The 23,915-nt window shown below is 37.4% G+C and overlaps 1 protein-coding gene across 1 annotated transcript in view; it reads right to left on the bottom strand.

Moving 5' to 3' along the window:
- Positions 1-925: 925 nt before the first annotated feature.
- The window catches only part of MAN1A1 (mannosidase alpha class 1A member 1), a 149,811-nt gene continuing 126,821 nt past the window's right edge, over positions 926-23,915 (bottom strand). Inside the window, exons 9-12 of the mRNA XM_049817809.1 lie at positions 11,998-12,217; positions 11,015-11,187; positions 5,391-5,506; positions 926-4,072 (exon numbers count right to left, since the gene is read on the bottom strand). Coding sequence (XP_049673766.1) covers positions 3,946-4,072; positions 5,391-5,506; positions 11,015-11,187; positions 11,998-12,217 — 636 coding nt within the window. The 3' untranslated portion in view covers positions 926-3,945. The remainder of the gene's footprint in view (positions 4,073-5,390; positions 5,507-11,014; positions 11,188-11,997; positions 12,218-23,915) is intronic.

A 23,915-nucleotide genomic window follows, 5' to 3' on the forward strand; every position in this document is an offset into this window, starting at 1 on the left:
AATGATAGTGTTTCATTACATGGTCATGTAATGCTGGGCACTGTGACAGCCTTGTCATCTCTGCTCTGGTGTTTGCTCCTAAATGGCATTTAGCTGAAGCCTGCTTGTATTGTGCAGAACACGAATTGGAGTGACTGACCTTCACTGTGCTTCCTGCCTGCCGCCTCTGACTTCCCAGCTTCCCGCTTTTCATTAGTAAGCTCACTTTCTACCAAAATACATTTGGTAGGATGAACTTTATTGACAAAAATTTCTACGAATTTATTTCTGTGGTAGCAATTCTATACACTGACTAACATTAATTAACAATAATATCTTAACAAGTACACACAGTATTAATCTGCACCAAACCAATCTGCTGACAAAAATTCATGAGTATAGCAACCAAACCAGACTATGCAGCAGATTCCTGTAGTTACTTCTGCAACACACTTGGGAAAAATTGTAACGAGTTGAACAGATATATTAAAAGACTTTATTCACAATAGAGAAATTTTTACAAATATAAGTTCTTAAAAATTAAGCATCTTGATCTATTATGTATTCCATAATTTCAGTTTATATAAAGATGAAAAGACTAAATGGACTATGTACAAATCAAAACCAATTTAAATGCATGATAGAAGTGGATAATATGTATGATGAAGTCACCATAGAAACAGTGAGCCATTGGGCATTGCAAAAAATCTGTGTACAACCAACACATATGCAATACTTAATCTCACAAACAATCAAAACATTTTCTTTTTTCCCATGAAACAATGTGGGTGCCATTTAAAGTGATCTACCTCTTAGGACTTAACATAGGCAGATTTAAATGCATTATTATGCTACAAAGCAATGCGAAAAGTATAGACAGTGTGTTTATGCAAAGATACCAGTCCATTCCTCCCCCCGTGTGTCGTCCCCCCCCCCCCCCCCCCAGCAATTTGTTTTGCTCTTATGAGTGACCGGGAACACAAAGTGACCATCACTAGCCACTTCCACACAGCTAGTTCAGTGAATGGGAAGTAAAATGCATGTTATCTTGGCAATCTAACAAGCAGTGGTAAGTACTGACTGTTTCAAAATGATTGCTCTAACTTTGGTGTTTTGGGGTTAATTAAAAAAAAAAAAAGGAAGAAAAAATCAATATATTCTCAGTTTATGAAAAGGCTTTTTTCTTACAGTTGGCAGATCTACACCTTGTACAATCGTCTCGTCTACTTACATTAGTTTACAAAAAGTACAGTATAGTGCAGTTTGTACATACAACCTGAATACCAATACCAGTCACATCAAATTTGTGCTCTTTCAAATCATCGTTAACTCCCAAACTAAAAAAAAAAAATAATTAAAAAAAATCATCCTAAGTGTCTGTATTACAAGGAAACAGTCATGATGCTTATTATTTAAGTATATAGGACCCAACACATACAAGAATTGTATGTTTGTAGCCTGCTTTTTGAGACACAGAGAAGAGCTATCTGGCTCTCCACTGTTTCTCTTCAGCTTGTTAAGTAAAGGCAAGATCACTAGACACAGCTGGGGGAAGCAGAGTGTGGTTAAGAAAAAAATGTAAAAAGAGGCTTACAAAACACATTTCTCAAAGACTGTTTTTGTCTGAGCTACTGTAGTTATTTAACTGATATGAGGCCTATAGCAGCACATGCGCAACCATGTGGTAGGCAGCAGCAGATGATCTAACAATGATAACAGATAAAAGTAATTACTATTACTTTTTGGTTTAAGAGGGAAGAGAACTTTTGTTTTTATTCCACACCTATAATTTCTCTGTGCTACTTGGGGTGGGGTTGTATGTGTGGAAAAAAGCTCCCTTATAAATACTGTTTCTGAAGAAATACAATGAAATATTATAGTCTTCCAACAATACAAATTCTGGAGTATCAAAATCAGCAGGAGTTCTGCTTTTCAACAGGAGAGCAAGACTTCATTCTTGCTTGTTCAGTTTCAGAAAACTGTTACTGTGACATGAGGGAATCCATACTTTAAAAAAGCAAATAATAATTTAAAAAAGGCAGTAACGTAAAAAGTCTTGACTCAATGCACCAGTTCCACGTGAGCAGGCTTCGTGTGAGGCAGATGCACGTATGTTTGCATCCATTCTCCCAGCTCTGGGTTGCCCAGGCTCAGCAGGGTACCCCTATTAACTTCCATGTACGAACGCACAGCTCTGCCAGTCCTGTGATGGAAGGATCAGCGTCACTGAAGATGCTCTTCCCTTGCCCCCCATGTAAGTGTCTTGGCTGGCTCATGTGGCACATGCCATCTTCTCTGTCTGCAGGGGAAGCAGAGAGGCAGGGCTGTCTTTACAGATGCCAGAGGGTCAAGTTTATGGGTCGGTCTCCAGCCGCTATATATAAAAATGTAATCCGTTATCTTTGCTCTTGGCTTCTACCAAAGAAAAACTACACTGCAGACCTCTGTCAGTACAGAAAAAAAAAGGTAGTCTGTAATGCCTAAAACAAATGTGCTTCCTCAGCTATGATTAGCTATGCTGGACATGTGAGCTAGCATAATAAATACCTTTAGAGAAGATTACTGTTCAGAACCATATTTGTTTTGCTGCAGTCAGATTAGTGAATAACGTGCTTTCTCAGAATAGGAAGCCAGGTGTTACACCCTACTCAAAACACATGAAAGTCATCTTGCCATTAAATAAAAACATAGGTAGACTTAATAATCATGTAAACCACTCTGAACTACTACACTTAAGTAGAAACAGCAAATAATTGTGCCTAATTTTTTTTTTCCCTTTGGTGATGCTACAAAGTAAAGTATTTTTGGCAAAGCTGTTACCTTTCTTAGTAAGCCAGGCCTCTACTCTAGGGAGTAATTTTAACTACACTGTGTTTCTGTCACTTCAAGAAAACGGACTTAGTGCTTTCAGAAAGTTTGAGTTGTACACTGGATAATTTCCTCTCTGATTATCTTTTAAGGAGACAAGTGTTCTTCAAGGCATCTGGACATCTAACTTTATTAACGTAGATTGTCAATCTGAACCTATGTGAATGTCTGGGGAAGTCCCAGAAAACCAAGTTGTCTCTGGTAATTCTCTGAATTCTCAGCTTCCAGGAAAATATCATAAAGTATTTATGTCTTGTTACTATCCAACCAAATGAAAGTTACTGGACTAAATACATAAAGAAGGTAAGACTCCCTTTCTTAATATGAAATGACTATCTTATTTTACTCTGTATTAGCCTGACTAAAGACATGAGCTTAACACCACTTAGAAAAGGGAGCAAACAATTTATTCTATTACAATATTCTAATCAAAACCTGAAAAACTAAGGTCTGCTAACTAATGTGCTAAGTTCATAAAAACTAAGTTTAGACTAACTTCAACATATACTGCAGTTTCAGAGTTGTGTCTGCATGAGATGAAAACATTCCTATGTAGACTTCATTGACAATGAAATACATCAGCTACTTTACCAAGTAATGATAGACCCGCATAAAGAAGAGGCTGTCACAGTCACAAGATCTGTCTTGGATGACACACAAAAATTAACATAGAACAAAAAAAAAAAGAAAGAAAAAAGCTCTTTATACTTAATTCAATATGGCTTTTTGCAACATGGCAAAATATTACAGCTTAAAGCAGACATCTCCTCACAGAGGAGAAAAAGAATTTTGCAGTCAAATTAAAAGCATAACAGGAAACAAGTAACATGCAGACCCTCTTTTGGCCAAGATGACACTGCAGCCTAACAAAATCTGGAGAGATGTCCTATTTCTCTTCTAAGAGGTGGTTCAGCTGGATTAGAGGACTGAGGTTTTATCATAATTAGTTTGGGTCCATTCATAAATATTTACTGTTAAAGAAAACAGACTGCAAAACACTTGATTTAAAAACTTAACTCAGGAATTTAAAACCAAATCATATGCCCAAGTCCTGGAAAGAAACATAAGGAATGAAACAAAGTATAACTTAATCTTCATCTATTTCTGGTTTTCTTCTTTATTCCCATCATCTTTGTGTAGAACAGGCAGAGGATGGGCCTCGGTGTTGAAGACCCAATGTTCGAATGGAAGAAGATCATCTTCAGAAAACAGCAAATACAAGTACCTGGCAAGAAAAAAAGCAGGACATGTGACACCGCAGTATTTTTCAGGAAAACATAAATACCTGATTTCCCTATGAATGTATCAATGGAAAGAGGTAACTGCACACAAAACACCAGTAAGTCCCAGCGTCACAATGATTAGCACAAAACTTTGGGGCTACTCAACTCAGACTGGACTTAAGGGCAATAGCAACTGGAGACCAGCAAAAGAATGCCTCTATCCTGATAGAGGGTACAGAAGTTTAGGCTATCAAGGTTAAATACCAGTTTGCTTCACTTCCATTTCATCCTTGCTAATTTTATTATGTAATATACAGCCATAGTAATTTTTTTCTTCCTGAATGTCTACATATGTCAAGGTGTAGGAATGAAAATGTTGTAGTCCAATCCTGTCTTACTTCTGAGGACAACCTCTGACTTAGGATTGTTAAAGACGACAACTAGCACTAGACCAGTAGCTTGAGCATCCATTTACTAAGACAGGGTCTATTAAAGCCAACAGTAACCAATAAACAAATCCAACGTTTATTATCATGATACAAGGTGGTAGCTAGTGTAGCGTGATTATTGTTAGGGATGAAAGTCTGCTTAGCAAATGCGATTTTATTTTTTTCTCAATTGCCATCCTTCCCTGAAGGCTTTTCTTGGTCTAATGCTGATAGTGCGCTCCCTCTACTATACCTTTAAAATTTGCCTATCTCAAAAAAAATGCCACCATCTATATAAATGTATTTATGGTATTTCATTTAGTTCAGTATTACACTTTCTGTTGAAATGGCATGATTGCTTCTTTCTGGTCTTTGCAAGAACAAGTTGCACAACAACAGTAGTGAAGAGACTAAGACAAAACTTCCTTTATTTCATTAAAAACTTAGGAGACAATGATAGATAATGAAAGCTTTTGTTTTTCTCTCTTAACAGGCCCTGTGAACTTACCATGCAAGTTGACTGTTTTCTTTTTCTGTAGCTTTAAAATGAAAAGTATGCAATACAAGCCTGATAAGTCCTTTGTCTACTCAATTTGTTTCACTAGTGTTGGCATATATAATTAGATCCTATCAAAGCTAGGAGACTTAATTTCTCAACAAAGACTATCAAGTACCTTTATCAGAAGTAAAAATAACTTCCAGAAGTCATAGAACTTAGTTTATTGATATAGAAGGAAGAAAAAGGCAATTCGGCTTCCCATCACCTAAGAGAAGCTCTCGTATTTCAGTCAGATTTTGTTTCATGAATGTCAAGGGTACTAATGAGAAATACTTATCTGTAAGGATGATACATGGAACTACTTCATATTAATGAAAGACAACTTTAACTTACTTGAGTGTCTCTGAAAGGAAGAAACTTTGCTGCACATCATCATGGCTTTCATGATTGTTATAAACATCTCTAATGCCGGAATAGCCACCATCCACTCTGCAGTGTTTTTCCAGTGCCTGAAGAGGGAAGGGAAAAACCAGCTGGATTAACAAAACGAATCATCTGTCAGTTTTTCTTTGTTTGACAATAAAACTCACCAAAAAAAATTGTCACAAATTTTCTGATAAAGAGAGGAAAACTAGATAAAGCTCTAGATAGAAAACTCTTTTTAAGAAAAGACACACATCTAATTTTACATTTAGGAAGAGAAGCAAAATGATAAATTAATAGAAGTGAACACAAACCAGTTTTCAGAAGGAAAGATATACGGATGTAAAAAATATGGATTTTCACTTTTTCCTCTTTTTAATAGGAATAACAATAGGCTCTCTTTCATAGGCTTGTCTATCAGCCTTCAGGGATCATGTCACGTATACCTTTCTTGGTCATATTTCAGTGCTTAAAAATTATTGTGGTAGAGTTGAACACCATGATAAAGACCAGTCTTTTCCTTACCTCCTGCAAGTCACTTTGGAAAAGGAAAGGCAACTCTCCATTTTCTATGCAAGCTGTTTGGTTTTAGTTTGCAATTATTTCATTTTTTCAGTGGGAAGCCTGTGATACTGGGCTACTGTTTTTTTTTTTTTTTTTTTCTGCAGTAGGTACTATTATTGATACCTTTCTGAAAAAGCTTTGTCTGTTACAAAGGAGTAGATGGAAAGCTAGTATGTGGCTGGACTTAACATGTTTTAGATATAAGAATGTGTTTTTCTCTAACTAGTTTCCAAACTGTGTATTCAGTTAAAAGGTATAAAACAGATGATTGATTCCTATTTTACAATAAAAAGGAGCACAGAGACCACCTAAAAATATAGTTTCTTTTCTGCCCCCAAGAATGTTCCATATGATCAGCTAATTTTGAAGGAGAAAAAAGACCAGATGAAGGGTGTATACAGAAGGGTGAAAAGCATGTACCTGGTGCTGGAAGCATAGGAGGTATATATGGTTATACTATTTATTAAACTTTGCTGCTTTTCTTTATTTTAGACAGGTGTTTGCATTAGAAAGGTGCCACCTATATATGAGCCATAACTTTAAATATACCTTTATATAATACCTTCTTTGAGTATCGGTTCTCTTATCACTGTTTTGTTTAAAAATATTAATCTTTTTTCTTTATAATTGACCTATTTAACAAGGTCAAAAGCATTCTTAGCCTCTTCATTTTTCTTACTCTGTTTTATAATAATTCTCTGGTATCAAGGAGTGAAGAGAATCGAAGATGATTATATTTAAAACAACTCATTATTCAAAAACAAATCCAGAAAATGCTCTTTACCCCTAAATAACTTCTCACAATGAAAATGACAGTAAGCATGGTGGATTACTACAATCGCTCAGGACCGTACTACCCTGAAACATGGTGCTTGCTGCAGAGACAGGTATTGAAGCAATAACTTTCAGGCAGAAATTCCTGGAGCTTTATCAAACCCCTGATGGAGAGATGGAAGACCACTAGTGCCTCCATTTCTGAAGTTATTACAAATATCACTGAAGTGATTAAAGGATGTATAGATTTTATTTAGGGAAAGATGCTGCATTTCAAACTGCATATGACAAAGCTATGAAAAGGCAGAAGATATGCCTAAAACAAGCAAACAGGCAGAATAAGCATTTTCTGATGAGAGAGAGATGGGACCAAAAGTCACTAATAATTACTGAGGTATCCATCACCTCCGCCTGCTCTAAAGGCTGTTCAAGATCTGTGTTTTGCTGTGAGTAGATATCCTAAATGTCCTTGTTTTTGCTTCAGTCCCTGTAGCTATCTGCATATATTTAGCTTGCATGTCAGGCTCTCCATAGTTTTCACTGGAGAGTAAGCTGCCTATTGTATATTTAAAAGGAATTTTTCTCCAGGAGAGATCCTTTAAAATATAACAGGCCTATTTGTCTTTTCTTATGTGTCTTTAGGTTCTTCAATTTTCCTGGACACTTTTACTAAGTGACAAATATACTTAAGTTTAAACAAGTAATTTCCCCTGGCTGGTACTCCTTTCCTCTCGTCTACTTCAACCTGCAATGAATTCAAAATGCTGAATCTGTGTCTGGATTTTCAATGTCAAGCAAAAGATTACGTTTAGCAAGGCACAGCAGAAGGAGAACTTGAACTTGAAGGATAAGGCTATTATTCAAGGAAACATCTGCATTCTAAACAGGGTGAGGTAAAATGAAAGCAAATTGCAGTTGCGGTTTATGTGCTCTAACATGTAGTTAGAGCCTTCTTTATGAGTTCATTGTAGGGAGATACCGTACAGGTACCTGAACACCCTGCTATGATGCAAACTAAGAGGTTAACGTGCACCATGTTAGCCATCTGGTAGTATCTACTTGATGCATATGTGAAGCATTCCCTGCAAAGCTACTTTCCACTTAACTAAAGGAACAGGACGTTCACGTGCACCATTAGTATGAGAAGGTGGCTCGTGGTTGTCACCCTCCTTTAACTGGCAGCAATGGCCTTTTGTGCTTATACCTGCAGTTTCAGAGTATGGTGATGTTCACATTGGCAGTGGGGTAGTGGTGGGTGGGAAGAAACAATCAAACACATTTTAAAATAGTGGTTCTCAGAAAATGAGGGTGGCTAAGATCAGTTATGCTAGAGTAATCGAAAACATCAAGCAGAATGAAAACTGGCTGACAAGCTCAAAGTATCATAAAGGGAAGAAACAAAGGCAGTGCTGTGAATTCAAAATGTGTGCCACATTTATAATGCAGAAAGGGAGACTTTCATGAGCTAAGCTGATAAAACCTTTCTGACTCAGTAACAGTGGATATTGCTATTGGTCATAACTGCATTTTCTCCAACTGCTGAAGTACATACAGGATGATCTTGGACTCAAATTAAAGCAGCAAAGCAAGTTTCCAAAGAAAAAATGGAGAGGCTAGAGCATGTTTTTAGTCTATAAAAGTTAGAAGGAATTAATAGACTTGTTCGAGAGTTTGAAAGTCATGACTTGTAGAGCAGTCTCCTTTTCTACTGCAAGGGCACTGGGAAACAAACCTAATGAGTTCTTATAGCCAGTGTCACGAGTTGAAAATGGACATGAAACACCTGAAGAACAACTTTTTTGGGCAACAACATATGGTCTGATTGTTCCCCCTTTTTTGTTTCAGTCTCAGCTTCCTCTTTGGGCGACAGGTGTTGGTAATTAAACCAACCATATTCAGTAGTCAGGGACTTCCCTAGGAACAAAAGGGTGGAGTGACATGCTCTCTGGTGCAAGAATAAGGAGCAAGAGGGAGCAGAACTTATGAAACAGTTGTGGTAAGCTATCATGACATGTGCTGGAACAAAATGATACAGTATCAGGTGGAGCTGTATGGGCTATAAATATCAAGAAAGAAGAGAAAAAACTGATTTGAAACCTACAGCTGACTGTGTAACTTCTGTGAAGCTGTAAGATTTGTTTTTGTGAAACATGCAACTGCACATTAGGACTGTGGAAGATGGGCCTGTACAGAATGGGACCAGCTGCGTCTCCCACACATGGGCTGTAATCCACTACATTAGAGCCAGACGAGAGTAACCACAAGAATGTTAAACAAGGAACACACGGGGAGCCCTAAGAAGGTAAATGAGTATACAAACCTGAAATAAACACTAACAAACTGAACCAAGAGGGTAAAGAATAAGGAAAACATTTAAATTGTTTATAACAATGTTATCGGTGTGGGCAGCAACAATGAGTCAGGAAAAACATCTCCTGGAGAAGGAATGCTTGGCACTGCTGAAGCCTGGTGGGATGACTTCCATAAACAGACATTGTAAATATTCTAATTATAATCTGCCTGGGAAGATTCCAGTAGTAAAATGTGTGCCTATGGCTGGTGTTAGCGAAGAAGAAAGTAAGGGAACAGCACTCTAAATTAGAGGGGTTTTAAAAAAAAATAAATTGCTTTGGAATCATTAACTCAGAAGCATATTGTTTCAGGGCCAACAGAGCCAACACCCAAGGGAGGCAAATAAAAGGTCCTAAATAACTACCATCTACCTAGCTGAATACAGCATCAACTGCAGATATGGAATTGCTGTGACTATTCAAACAAGGGGAAGTTAGAGAGTAGAAGTATAGTTAATGCTAGCAGCTATTCTTTTATGGAAAGCAGGTTTTACCATAAATTTCATTCTTCAAGAATATCTAATTACCAGACTTGAAACGCTCTTTTTTTCACAACACTCGACAACATTTGCTATCTGTTCAGTATCTCACATGGTGAATACTGAATACAATTACAGATCTTGGTTGCTGTTGGGGGAGCCAGGTAACTAGCGGATATCATGTCGCAGCCAGGTATATGGAGCCATAACCCAGTAATAGCTCTCTAGTAGGGTCCCTCAGGAATGAGAAATTGCACGACACAAGCCTACACCTTCTTCCCTTAGTGTAGAGCAACCTTCTACAACTAGTGGTGTAGGCCCATCCAAGAAAGTTATCATCATTCACCCCTGGAAGTGAGAAGTGTTAGGCAAACAGACAAAGAGGATGTTTTTGAAATCCTGGAAAGCAGCAACTCTGCAAAAGAGAGCTCACTGTGAACAAAATATACAGAGTTTTGTTGGGTTTGGGTTTTTTTTTGTTGGTGTTTTTTTTTTTTTCGTTTTTCTTAAGTATACAGAGCTGCAAAAATAATATTCTTCAGCTTCCTGTATCTCCTATAAGATACCAGTCTGCTTAGAAATTCCAAAGTAAGCGTGAAAGGCTGATTAATTTAGCAAGGGCAACGTCAACATGAGGAGAAAATAAGTGAACTCTGAAAGTGTAATAAGGACCCATACCTGGAGAATGAAACATGGTAAATCCAAAGGCTCTTGTCTCTAGCAGGAAGAGTGATTAATCATTGAAATAAGGGAAACGATGTTAGCAAGCCAATTTTTGCAGTAAAGACTAGCTGCCCTCATGGAAGGCTTGTGCTAGACAAACACAAATAGCTAGATTCAGCATGACTGGTTGAAGCTCAAAGGCTAGTGGGACACAGAAATTTAAGTCGAGAAGAGATTGTTATCATTAATGCAGTTCAGTCCAGACGACCTATGCTTTTTGAAAGTGACCCATTTTTTAAATGTTCTGTACTATCTAGTACTTCATCTTGGCCTTCATCACCTTAATTAAAATCACCTTCGTACAATTACTGTTGAAAATACACTTCATAAAACTTATTTCCATGTCCAAGGCTCAAATTTGACACACGTTTACACTTTCCATGCATATGCAGCAATACTCAATACCTGGAGCAGCACATCCAAATATGACCCTGATTCAAGAACCATTTACGAAGGGAGAAATCACAAGGTATTTTTCTAATATATATATATATATATATAAAAAATACCAGCAGTATTTGGTTTTGTCAAAATGATCTTAGTTCATCTATTTAGTAAATGAATCTCTGGAAATTTGAGTTGATGTTACTGATTTAAAATAAATACTTACTCTCCAACTGCTAAACAATATCCAGATACCGTTCAATAGCTCACTTAACAAGATACTAGGATTTAATAAGAAAAAAGTCCAATAGAACATTACCTCTACAGCTTCCCATCCCCACTGCCTGTACTTTGGGTCATGAGTGAGCCGCCACATGTACATGTAGGTCTCTATGACTTCTGGTCGTAGGATGTAGTATTTTTCATTTTGTCTTGTAGCGATGGCCTCAACACCACCATCAAATCTGAAGGCTTCTGGTCCCAGTTTCATGCCTAGCCAATATAAAAACACATGCTAAAATAAGGGCATTAAAAGAGGTTTCAAATTATGTAACCCACCAAATCAACTATCCTTTCATATGGCACAAAGCCAGGTTACCCAAAAGGTATATAATTTTTGAAAGATACTGCAGCATCTCCTGTCTTCATATTTTGTAAATAATTCAGAGTAGGAGAGAGCTGATTTTCATCAACGCCTTAAACAGCAGTTCAGTTTGAACAGTGACGCTAACATTTGCATTCTGGAAGACTTCATATAACTAGCAACATGTGAAATTTTGCTTAAAAGACAAGGATATTTACCTTTCTATATCAAACTGGAAAATACACTCTGGGACCTGAAATGCTGCCAGGGTTATTTCTATAAGAAGATGAAAGAATCCAAAGAAATTTCTTGCACAGAAATCTACTTTCTTTGTGCAACTCTGCTGTTTGCAGCATTGTACCACCAGAACTGAGACTAAAATAATTTTTTGTGCATAAAACATGATTAACAGCTATATTGATGCATAAATGAACAGGGTCCCTCTCTTATTCATATTCGGCTGTACAGAAGTTGGCAAAAGGAAAAAAAAGCTATCATGTTAATGACTAGAGTGAGTAGATATGATCCTGGTGCACAGAAATTACCTATAAAACAGACTAGCCATTCTTAAAGTTACTCTTAGAACAAAGCAGCGTTTGCTGAGAAAGGATGAGGAGCTCTCACCATCACACAACCTTCATTCAGCGTTACGTGAAAATACTGACGGCTGCCTTCACAAAGTCAAACTGCGAAACTAAACTCTGCAAGATGATACTTACTCGTACGATCATAGGATTCATGGCAAGTCCTAGCAATTTCAGCACCAAGCTCAATGTGGTGGCCTGTCTTGTCATTAGGCGCTCCGTCTGCTCCTAGAGCAAACATGCCTCCAGCAAAACAAGTGAGATGTCCCATCTTGTGTTCGAGCAGTCCACCCTTCCACTCAGCAATGTATGTCAGCCCACCGCTTGATTTTCGAATGAGGTGCGTCTCTATGGCCTGCAAAAAGTACATGATTTCAAACCAAAGGTACCATTTGGTAAAGTGTGAGGGACAAAGTTGTCTTGTATGTTATGTCGGCTGGTTTTTCCCCATATTGCCTTAGCTTATAGTAAAATGTAAAATGGATAATATGAGCTACCATAACGTCAAAGTGCAGCCAAACCAACACAGATTAGCATACATCAGCAATGATGATTAACTTTGCTGCAACTTTGAGCAATTTACACAGTACATTTTATAAAAATATTGGAAAGACCTAAAAAATACAATTCCATTTAAAAAAAATTTTTTTTCTTTCCCTTTCTACTTTGAGCAATTTCAGGTAATTTCACTTTTAATGGTGATTAGCCATGACTTTAGCTTCTATAGTTCCCATTTGAATTCTGACTTAAAGGATGTGGTTATTGATACAATTTCATGTCAATTATATGCAGACATAACTCATATTCAAAACACCTAACTCAGTGAGTACACTGAAAGATGTTAGGCCTCTGAGTCTATATGTCATTCCCAAAGTCCAATGAGTTTCCCCTCCCAGACTGAATTCCTCTGTAGTTAACAATCAAGAGTAGGGTCTCACTGAGATTTCTGGAGAAAAACCTAAGCAGAATAAAAATACAGAAATCTCCTAGAAAGAATTAGAAGTTGGTGCCGTTAGCATTGTATGGTCACTGATTACAAAATCCAGGAAAACAAGCTTCCCTTGTGGGAGGAACAGAATTAAAACAACAGAGGAGATGCAGAAGAACACATTAATTAGAAATCCACAAAGTAAGCTATAACTCTTTAAAGGGTAATGGATACGTTCAGTTATACAGCAGTGCTCTGGTTTATTCTGTTGAAATCGTAAGATCTGGAAACATGCATTATACAAGAGAAAAAACATGAATAAAGTATCAGTACCGGGAACTATTAATAAAAAAGCCATGATTTAAAAAAAAAAAAAAAAAAGTATTATAAAGGAAAGATTGTAGTTATTTCTTCCCCTTTAAACATCTGTAAAGGTTGTTTTTATAAGCCTGAAAAGTCTTCTCTGAACTAGAAGCATCAGCAGAATAACTGGACAAGTTTACTTACCAAGTAGTTTTTTTGTGCCAAGAATGTCACATTGAAAACTACACTTTGTTTTCCACTAATATTAGTGCAAAGCACTTAGTAAGGATGTTTTCTGCCCAGCTCCAGACCCACTGTTGGCTCAGAAAACTCCTCCATCCCTTTGTTTCCTCCTTGATTGTATGTTTTTAGCACTAGGTACCTAATGAAAAGCATACCTAAATTTTAAAGCAGCAGTAAATAATGAAGATTCCTGTGCTTTAAACAAATCCTGCATAATTTAACCTATAAAAAGAGGAATTAAATATGAAAGGGAAATGGTGGGAGAACAGTTTCCTTAAGCATCCAAACCACAGACCCCGCTGTGGAAGATGAAAGAATTACAGAGGCTGAGTAGATGTTGAGCTAATTGGTGGTTGTGTATTCCAAATGCATATAAAAAAAGGCTTTTCTGTCAGGTTGGGAAACTAGTAGCGGAATACATAGGTACTTTTTTAAAAAATAATGTTCTTTAAAACATGTATTTTGTGCTCATTTGGGTATAAAACATTTGAATTTGTAATTGAAGAATTGTCAGAACAGAGTTCAAAGAACCTGCTACAAAATGTATTAATGCATAAACAGGCAAAATCAGTGAGAAGACAGAAATAATTGGAAAACTTCCAGAATATTTCAGAGTGCTGTTTGCATTTTTATTAAACGGTTTATATTTTGTAATAGGATGCCTTATTGTTAAAAACACACAACAATTTGGTGGGAAATAGCTTTCAGACTACTTACGCATTCCAAAAAATAAGCTACCTAAACCCAAGTTCAGAAATGAAAACCTTATAATTTAATGAGATTTCATTAAACCTTTCAGCATGGTATCCCCATCTCACCAAATCAACCATTCTGGCAATAGTTGGTAACTCTACCAGTCACTTAGCTGTTGAGTCAGAATTTATTTAAAAAAGAAACACATATAAAAATAGATTGATGACTAAATTTACCTGTATTGCATTTTTTTAGTAAAGAATTAATGAAAGACAGAATGAAGTATTACAGTACCTGACAGAAATAATGGTAATTGTGTACCTTCAGAACTATAGTAACTAGACCAGAGTTGATTCTTGTAGTATGAAAATGGATTTTGCGATACCAATTAAGTCTTTCAGACTTTTTTATTTTCCCCTCTTTTGGCTCAAGATTAAAGTTCAGGCTGAAAAAAAGATGACTTCCACTTGGGAAATTTTAAAATTATTCTAACTGGTGTTAAGAAACTAACAAATTGATGTTAATTGATGCTAAGAATGTCACAAAATAAAAATATATTTCCAAATTAATTATTCATGTTTAGTAAAGCAAATCATCTTGGTTTTATAAATGGGTCCTATTAAGAACTAGTACATATGCCTATTAAAAGTTATTTTTATTATGTAAGCATCTTATTTAAAGCTATTTTTATTAGGTAATTATTTGATATATTACAGACTCTCAAATTGCCTTGTCATACTTTGTACAGTCATGGGTCCCTTAGTGCTAGTTAATACCTCTAGCAATGTATATACCTTTATTAACAGCATGCTAGGCAACTAATCAGTTCTACCTAGACATGAAATCCAAATAACCTTCGGAAGCCATAAGCCCACATGTGCCGAACCTGCAAGTCCATCAGCACTCAACAAACTCATTCTGGGAGGCAGGAAAACAAATGCTGTAACTTGGTAAAGCCTAAACTTCATTTGAAGTTATATGCTTATGAAGTAATAGTTTGTAGAAGTTACATGACTTAAGCAAACTAACCTCAACCGAACCGCTCTCGTAAAGCCCGACGGGCAGAGGAGCGTCTCTTCGCAGAGGGCTGGTAGCTCTTTTTGTGGTACTGGGCAGCGCACCAGCAGAGCGCACAAAACCACTGCCGGGGAGCTTACTGTGGGACTGGCAAAAGCTTCAGCTAAATCAGAGAAGTTTGGCCACTTTGGGGCTGAGCTAGACAAGCTGTTTTCGTCAGAAATAGGTTTCCCTTCTCGCATCACTATTCATCCATCCTCCAACTGAGGACAGAGAGACTAGCCGCTTGCCCTGAAACAACATTCTCCAAAGGCTTGCTAACGAATTTGCCGTATGAAGGTTGCATGAAGTTTGGAATAATTCCAGCATGGCATCGAAGTGTGAGATTATAATGAATTTTTTTAGGTGTGTTCCAGTTGTTTCAGGAACTCAACATAAAAAAAAAAGTTATTATAAAAAACCAGCATATTTTCAAAAACCTCAAAAATGTAAATGCTTTTCATCTTAAAAAAAAGTATGAGTAGAACATATAAAAGAAAATCCCCAACATTAACTATCGATGAATGTATTCATTGAAATTTTGAACTCCTGTATCGATAACAGTATTTGCAGCATTAAGACATGGTAAAACCTTCCTTTTCCCACAAGTCCAACCTAATGATAGTTTAATTTCAGAATTTACTTCCAAATGTTGTTAAAGCACTAATTCTGGAATGTATGTTTGTATAATGCATTTATATAATGCCTTAGTATAATAAAATATTTTCAAAGTAAACAATAAACAAAAATCAGTACTCTTTCACTTATCCATTCTGAATCCATACCCAAACTGTCAAAGTGCCACCTATCATCCATCTATTGGAAATTCACAAAACTGCCACTCACATTTTTAATAATGTGGTTATAATATGATGGTACATACTTCAGTGAGCAGCATATCAAAATATTTTTCAGTGATTTTCACAAAGACTGTAAGCGCCATCAGGCTAGACTGAACTTTCTGAAAGAGATTCATTTTTTTAAATAAGCTTGAGGTCCAGAGCAGGACTAAATTGCTAGCTGGGATACACCCGCTATTGTTTAAAGTATAAAAAAAAAACCTCGAATGCAACGTTGAGAAATTACTAGGATGAGGAAGCAAAACTATCAGTTTAAATGAAGATATAATAAGCCTCTCCAAACTTGAGCAGTAGGATGGAAATTCAGCAGGGTTACAATCCCATAGGGAAATGCTACTTGCCATCTGCAGTGCTGTGGGCGCGGTTCTGGCAGGGAAATCAAGTTACTAAACCAAGTTGTTGTAAAAGGAGAATAAGTAGTATGGTGACAAAGATCCACCCAAGTGAAAAGCTCTGTTTGGTAGAATTAATTCTGAATTTCATACTTAGAATCAATTTACTTTTATTTTGATATAATTATCTACACACTTAAAAATGGGACACGTTTATTTGATTTGCAACTCTATTACAGCTTGGTCCCCACCTACGAATAATTCCTTCCTGCACTGCTTGCAGATCAGGTGGTGTCGTATTTATCACTTAAAGATTATTATTTCATTTTACTGTAACAAATATTCTCAATATAAGCCAATAAACAGTATCTGCAAATAATAAAAAAAAACAAACTAGAAGAACATGGCCTTTGATTAGCTGAAAATACATTATTGATGAATAATTGTTTGGAGCTGGTACAGTTTTTAAGTAAACAGAAAATTAATTTTACTGTTTTCCAGAATGTATTTCTGCAATTCAAAGAGTAATTTCTTTCTTTCCGTCAAGGTAAAGCAGAGACTGCGCAACATAAAAGGTTACAGTGAAGAAGTGGCTGCAAATGTGTGTTCCCAAAGGGAGCAATAGCAGATGCTACCTGGGAGTGACCAAAAGGGAAAACAAAAATTAAAAAAAAAATAATAATTTAAGACAACCTCATTTTAGACTGTCGTGGACAAAAAAATGAGAGGAAGGAAGGGAAACTAAAGGAATATAAACAACATTTGCCAGTTATTTAAAGAAATAAATTTACTGCATGTAAAGCTGATATGGCATACCGTTTGCAGTGTACCTGCAAGTCTTGCAGCCAGACTAACTTTTATGGCTGATACAGTTCCTGGCAGTTGGGGTTTTTTTGTGCTTTTATGTAAGGCGCTGCTTACAGTCCTCACTGCAATAAAGCCTTTAACTAAATTACTTTTTTTTCCCCATCTTGTAGGAAATTATTCCTTCTGTACAACAACTATGAAAATGCTTGAGCACTCAATTAGAAACACTAACGGTCCCTTTTACAGTTTGAATTGTGACCCAAGTGCACCTTGTATTACTCCTGGAATCTTTCTCATGAGTTCACATATTAAAATTATGCCCTTGCCTATCTGTCACACTGGAAGAACTGCAGTGAATGAGACATTATGAATTGTTTAGGTTACAGGATTGCACATTGCATGTGTGCGTAATCGCTGTTATTGACAGTAGAAAAGAGAAACTCTCCAATTTTTTCCAACCTGATTTCCTTCCCCCTCCTGCTCCCTTTCTTAAGGGAGTATGTTTTGCATTCTCTGCTTATCAGCCCGTTCCTTAAGCTTTACATTACACTGGCGGTCCTCGCACTCGCAAAATTAAGTAAAACTGGACCCTCCTAATAAATGCCTATTTTCCTTCATTCAGTTCTTCACTCTAAGCTTTTCACACAGCTTAAGCACTGTCTTCACCACCCCCCTTTCCTCACTCCCCAACTTGATTTTGTGATGGGAAGGCCTTCATTTACCTTTCGACTTGTTTAGGATGTTGAACTGGAGCGCTTACAGAGAAACATAGAGGATACAGAACTGAACTCATCTCACTGTTAAGTAAAAAAAACCAATCCGCAAGCTTATTTTTAACAGAGGGTGTTCTCTTGGTGGATTATGCTGACAGGTAATAAAAATATTAACAGAGATGCCTACAGAACACAGATGGAGGCTTCTCAGGAAAAATGTTCTGTACCTCAAAGCTGCTCAATTCAAAATAAATGTGCACCACAAAATAGTCAACTCTGTTAAAGGAGCAGGAATAACAATTTACAAACCTCAAAATACAATGTAGAACTGCAGTTCTACTTCCTCTAGTACTTCGGCATTTTACCTCTCCTTTTACAGTAACTCTTTAATTATGATTAATGAATTTCAATGACTACTGCTGTTTTAACACCCAAAAGCAGGTGTTTCATTTCCCACCTCAAGATGTCACTATAGCTGGAGATAACACTGCCTTTCAAGTCATAGCCATACCTTAATAAATTTGAAACTTCCAAAATATGATCCTAGTTCTAAATTTCCAGGGTTTATAATGTTTGTTTTGGGGATAATTACAACTCCACAGGCTTCTTTACAACAAAGCACTATAAATTACCTCAGTCCAAACTTCTAATATATTTTTCTTCCCTTAGGAATCTTCTTCATAAACAGTATTTTGACAATTTGAAGCAACAGTGAGTATGAAAGAGAATTCTGCCATGTGATATTTCCAATGATTCAAAGATGTATAATTGTCAATTGCTTACTTATCTATTTTAATATTTACAGCTTGCACCAATATATTTTATTGCTTTGAAACAGCACGCAGCAGGCAGGGCAGGATTATTGTGGTTTTGCATGTTGTGAGTTTTTAAGTCCTTTGCCTGTTTTCTTGACTTTAAGTTACTTCCCTCAGGTTTCCTCTGTTGAGTTATCTAATGCGATTGATGCTTTTCTTCAGCAATCTTCATAATTCATCAACTTTATCTTTTATCCAAAATTCCAGTGAGTTTATTATGAAAAGTTTAAGATTTGCATTGTTGCATTATTACAGCTGTTTTGGAGATGGCAGAAAAACATGGCACTTTTTTTTTTAAACTTCCTATTTATTAGTTGGTTCTGTTTTCTTAAATGTCATTCATACAGGTTTTAAATACATCTTACAAGATGCATGAATCACGTGAAAGCATACAGTCAGAAAAACTAGGATGGAATAGGAAGTTCAAGCCCTTGTTACAATATTTAAATACTTCTGCCAAAGAAAAGTGCCATCTTATACTGAGGTCCTCACTGCTTACTCAACTGCGCTTTAAAAATCAAACCTGAAATCTGAACACAGAAGAACTTTCATTTGTTTAAACACAATACACAAGAAGCATTTTGAAAGCAGTAAGGCACTTACTGCTTTTAGACTTAAGATGTGTTATACAGACAAGCTTACATGTGAAATGAAATATGAGTGCTTATAATGGAGATGCCTAAATTTTTAAAATGGAAACATTGGCAAACATTTAACTACTGTGATACCTATCCATCTGATGATTAAAAAGATGATTAAGTTCTAGGGGAAAACTGATAATTTACTTTTGTTTGGAAATCTAATTATGTTTCTCCCCCACAGATCTATTAGTGTCTCAAAAAGCACCAATGCTCTTGCACTAAATGTACTTAATGCTGTCTGCTACCAGAAGGCTAGATTTATTCATATTCTTAAAACAGTATTAATGGAATAGCATGAATCAAAACAAGTTACTCTCAAAATGTTACATTATGTATTTTCTGAATATTCTAGAACAAGTACCTACCGCTCCTGACAAGCTTTTTTGCTGTAGAGAAGGAAGGCAAAATAGCACAAAGAGTGAGGACACAGCTGCTCTGACAACAACAGCAAAGCCACGAGCAAAAAGGGACAATTTCTCTCACAAGGCTTTTCTAGTTAAAATCCTCCTTAGAGTTCTAACAACATTATAGCTTGCTGCTTCTCCTGACAGTCCATAAACAAGCAAACGTTTTAATAAGTACTTTCTATAGTCCAAAACATAGACACTGTGCAGTTATAAGTAAATTATTAACAATTTAAAAATCTGCAGAAGCCTGTCTTTAGTCTTGATGCTTTCTGTAAGCAGTTGCTGAGAGCCTCAAAACTCCTGTCAAGAGGAGAAATACAGGGAAGAGACTAAAAAGGAGCAGCGAGTCCTCTGTATGTTCTTGTCTGTTAAGCGTAATGAATCTTGTGTTCCTACATAATACAGCTATACTATCGCTACGTGCAGAACACCAGTGCAGCTGGGTGATAAATATTTTAAACATGCCAGCTGACAAAATATGTAAATAAACTGCCTGTTTATTCATTTTTACACGTTTAAGTTATAGACAATACCTCCCTTCCTCCCCCCAGAATATATGCAGTAGGAATGCTGGGCACCCTGCACCAACTGTTTCATTCTGAAGATGGGCTCCTATTGCACCACCCGCCCTATTTATGGATTCCCTTCAATGCCAAGAAGTGCGTAAGTATTGAATGTTCAATTCATTAATCTACTTTTGGCTTTACCCAGTATGACAAACTAGTCTAATTGAGTTGTTGCAGTTCTGTCATTGTCCACATCAGTTATGTAGTCTTTAAGATCACTACCATCACAAAGCAAACCACTTCAAGCAACTTAATGGAAACTGCAGTCAGCACAGACCAGCCACCAGACTGTCACCACAGTTAAATGGACCCTCATGAAACTCTGGAGATGAAAATGGCCTATCTGCCAATACCATGTTTTCAGTTTGCTAAGAACACGTTCTCACCCTCATTTCAATGAGAAAGGAGTCTACATGGATTTGTTTTATTTATCTGAAAGGCTGAAATCTCAACAGCCCCAGAAAACATTCACTACTTAATGATGACAATTAAATATACCACCCCCAACAAAATCAAAACCATATAGCTTCCTCTGGCAGAGTACGAACTGAGTATATCAAGGCTAGTCTCAAAAGTTAGCAAGGTGCCAAAAAAAAAAAAACGTATAAAAAATTAAAAAGCGATCCTATATATTTTCTGTCTGAATACTCAAAATCCCAAGGCCAAAAGTGACTTTTTCACCTTTTGATACCCACAAAAGTTTACTGCATTCCTTAATCGCCAACCCAGTGTAGCAGCAGGCTGACTTTCAGGAGTGCTGTTGAAATCTGGCAGAGAACAGCCATGGCACTGCTTCACAACACCTACTCTTCTTTGTGCTATTTCCATTGTTTCTACTTTCACGTGCTAGGTTCTCTGAAGATCACTAGTTTTCTTGTTACAATCTTCTAAGCAGTTGTTACCCAGTAAGAAAAAATTAAACAATCGAAATGTCTAAAAGTAAACTACCCTGCGTAAAGGTAAAACTGCAGATCGCAGTGGCTTTACCTCTCTGATACCACGGGGCCACCGTGGGCTGCACTGAACTGAGCTTCTTGGGAACTGTTGGCAAGAGATTCTCCTTCTTCCTGTGAAATTGTTCTAGGCTGAGTTACTACTCTCTACAGCCTTTAGATAGGCCACTTCTCTACAAATACACTGAGGAGGGGATGAAGGTGGCATCAGAGAGAGAAAGAAGAAATATTTAAGATGCAGAAAGCTTGCACCAATGGCCATAAATAAATGCAATGGGAAATTTGGAAGACACCTGACCATCGGACATCAAGCGTGAGACAACTTATTAACAGGAGTAGTGGGAAAACCGCCGTTCAACTTTCAGGGCTGACACACTCAAGAGAGGAAGAGGATTTGATGCAGTTGCTTGTGACACTGCTGTTGCTAGACTAGGTATAAGTGAACCCACAAGGTCCATTTTTGCTCTAAATTATCACATTCTCTTACTAAACCTACTCAATTGTGTCTCAGAGATCAACTGTGTTAACTGGAAAGAGTGGGACGGTTCCTGTCCCGGTTACTTGCAAAGACTGATAGATTATCCTATGGGGAGTTACATCCTCAAAATATGACGAAAAGCTGAATGCACGTTTGTTCTCTAACTAAATGTTGCATGCTATCCATTGAAACCAGTTTAAGAAGATCTCTTACTTCCTTTATTATGTGAAACAGAGACATTATATGCATTGCTTTTCAAAAGAGAAAAGTAACTTACATTAAAAATACATTCACTTGCCTTTTTGTGCAAATTCTAAGGCTTATGAATCCCTCTGATGGCCTTAAAAATACATTCATGTTATGCTCTGGTATTCAAAACAAGACTATCTCTGTCCCTTGTCTCATCAGAAATAAACTGTTCTTAAATGGCATCAGCCAAATACACATCTTATTCATGGCAAGCAGAAAAAGTTTTTAAATCTAGTTTGACATCTTAGTTATTGCTTTTAATTTAAGCCATGAAACAATCTATAGGTGCAACAAAAATTCTAATAGAAAGAACTCTCTGTTTTTAATATGAGTTACAGAACAACGTAAGAAATAACCCCAAAGCTTTATCTAAATAAATTTCAGCTTTTCACAGCAAACTGTAACTCACCATTTATTTTCATTTGTGGTTTCTGGATAGCAGAAGATATTGAATTAGGCATCAAACCTTCACATCACTCTTTCAGAATTTGGTGGGTATGTGCTGGACCGAACGGCCAGGAATAATCATGCCGTTCCCTTTGGCGTAGTCTTAAAAAGATTCTGAAAGCGTCGGGGGAAATTTATCTAAGAAAATATGAAACAGACTCAGAATGCCCAAACCGTGTAGGCTTAGTCATAAAGAAAGACTGCAGCTTGTGCAGACACTTAAATTAGCTTTAATTTAGATAAGTAAGGGATCGATAGCAATAAAGCCAGTATCAGGATGGATTTCAAAACAGGCTAGTTACTCCAGTGAAGAACCTGGCATCTCAACAGGGACCAAACAGTCTGAAGTTTCTGTAAGCAACTTCCCTGCTGTTTCCTGAACAAGCTACATTACAACATCAAGCTGTACCTCCACAGGCTGCATATACACTTTGAGCTTTGGCACACATCTACCTCAGTATAGAAAACAGAGGACAGGAATGCCATTGCTCACAAAGTACTGGGAATAGCATTCAACCAGCAGTGTGGCGAAATCTAGCACGTATTTAGTGATCATTTGGCCCTCTCAAACACGGATACTCTGGACAGACACGATGCCTGGACTGCTTAAGAGCTAGTACTACTAAAAAACATTAAGATAATGGGTACTTTAAATCTTAGTCACAGGCAGCAAAGCTCAGACCCCGTCATCGATATTGCCACATTTGGTGATGCTGCTGACCAGACAATTCTGCTCCCGCAGCTCGATCCCGAGCAGGGAGAACTGGCTGCGCAGAGCAGTGGCCATCACCACTTCTGCTCCCCCCGCTGGGACCTCGCGATGCCTGCGACAACTTTTGTACCCGAGGAGGCTGTTACCCTGGTATAGCCAAGGTGTGAGTTTAAACAAAACCACGCTGCTGCGCCCCGCACGGACGTACCTCGGAGCGCTCCCGTCCCTCTTTCCCGACAGCCAGCCAACGGCAGGTAGCTCTCGACCCGTCGGACGGTTCGGGCTGGCTCGGGGGGGACCCAGGCACATCGCGACCATGCAGCCACCACGGGGCTCGTGTGGCGTAAGGCAAGAGAGATGTTCCTCGCTCCAGCAATGCGCTCATGGTCCTGCCAACAAGGGTGATGGTCGCACCGCATTTGGGATATTCTACCTGCGGCGGTTTCCAGAATAGCTGTCCTAGCAAAAGCATGGTCTTTTACCGCGTGCATCTATGCACTAGCACTTACCCTGTGTAAGAATGCATTAAAAAGAAAAACCTGACAACATTAAACCAGTGGAAGTAGAAGACTAGAAGCAGCTTTGAGGTGCTTCAAAACTCCTTCCATGGTAAGATGAATTGATATCGTATTATCAGACACTTTGTTCTCTCTTTTTGGCTGCCAACCTAATGGCTGAGCTATTACAGTATCACTGTTCTTATGTTACAGCCTCAAATGCACTCAAACCTAATTTAAAATCCACCTTTTGCTCTGAAGCTGAAACCACGTTAGCGGTGAAAATGAGGCCGACCGCATCCAAATCTGCACTTACAAAATTAAGGGCAGGATTTTCTTAACAGAGGATACTC

This window comes from Accipiter gentilis, chromosome 15 (assembly GCF_929443795.1).
Source record: "Accipiter gentilis chromosome 15, bAccGen1.1, whole genome shotgun sequence".
Classification (NCBI taxonomy): Eukaryota; Metazoa; Chordata; class Aves; order Accipitriformes; family Accipitridae; genus Astur; species Astur gentilis.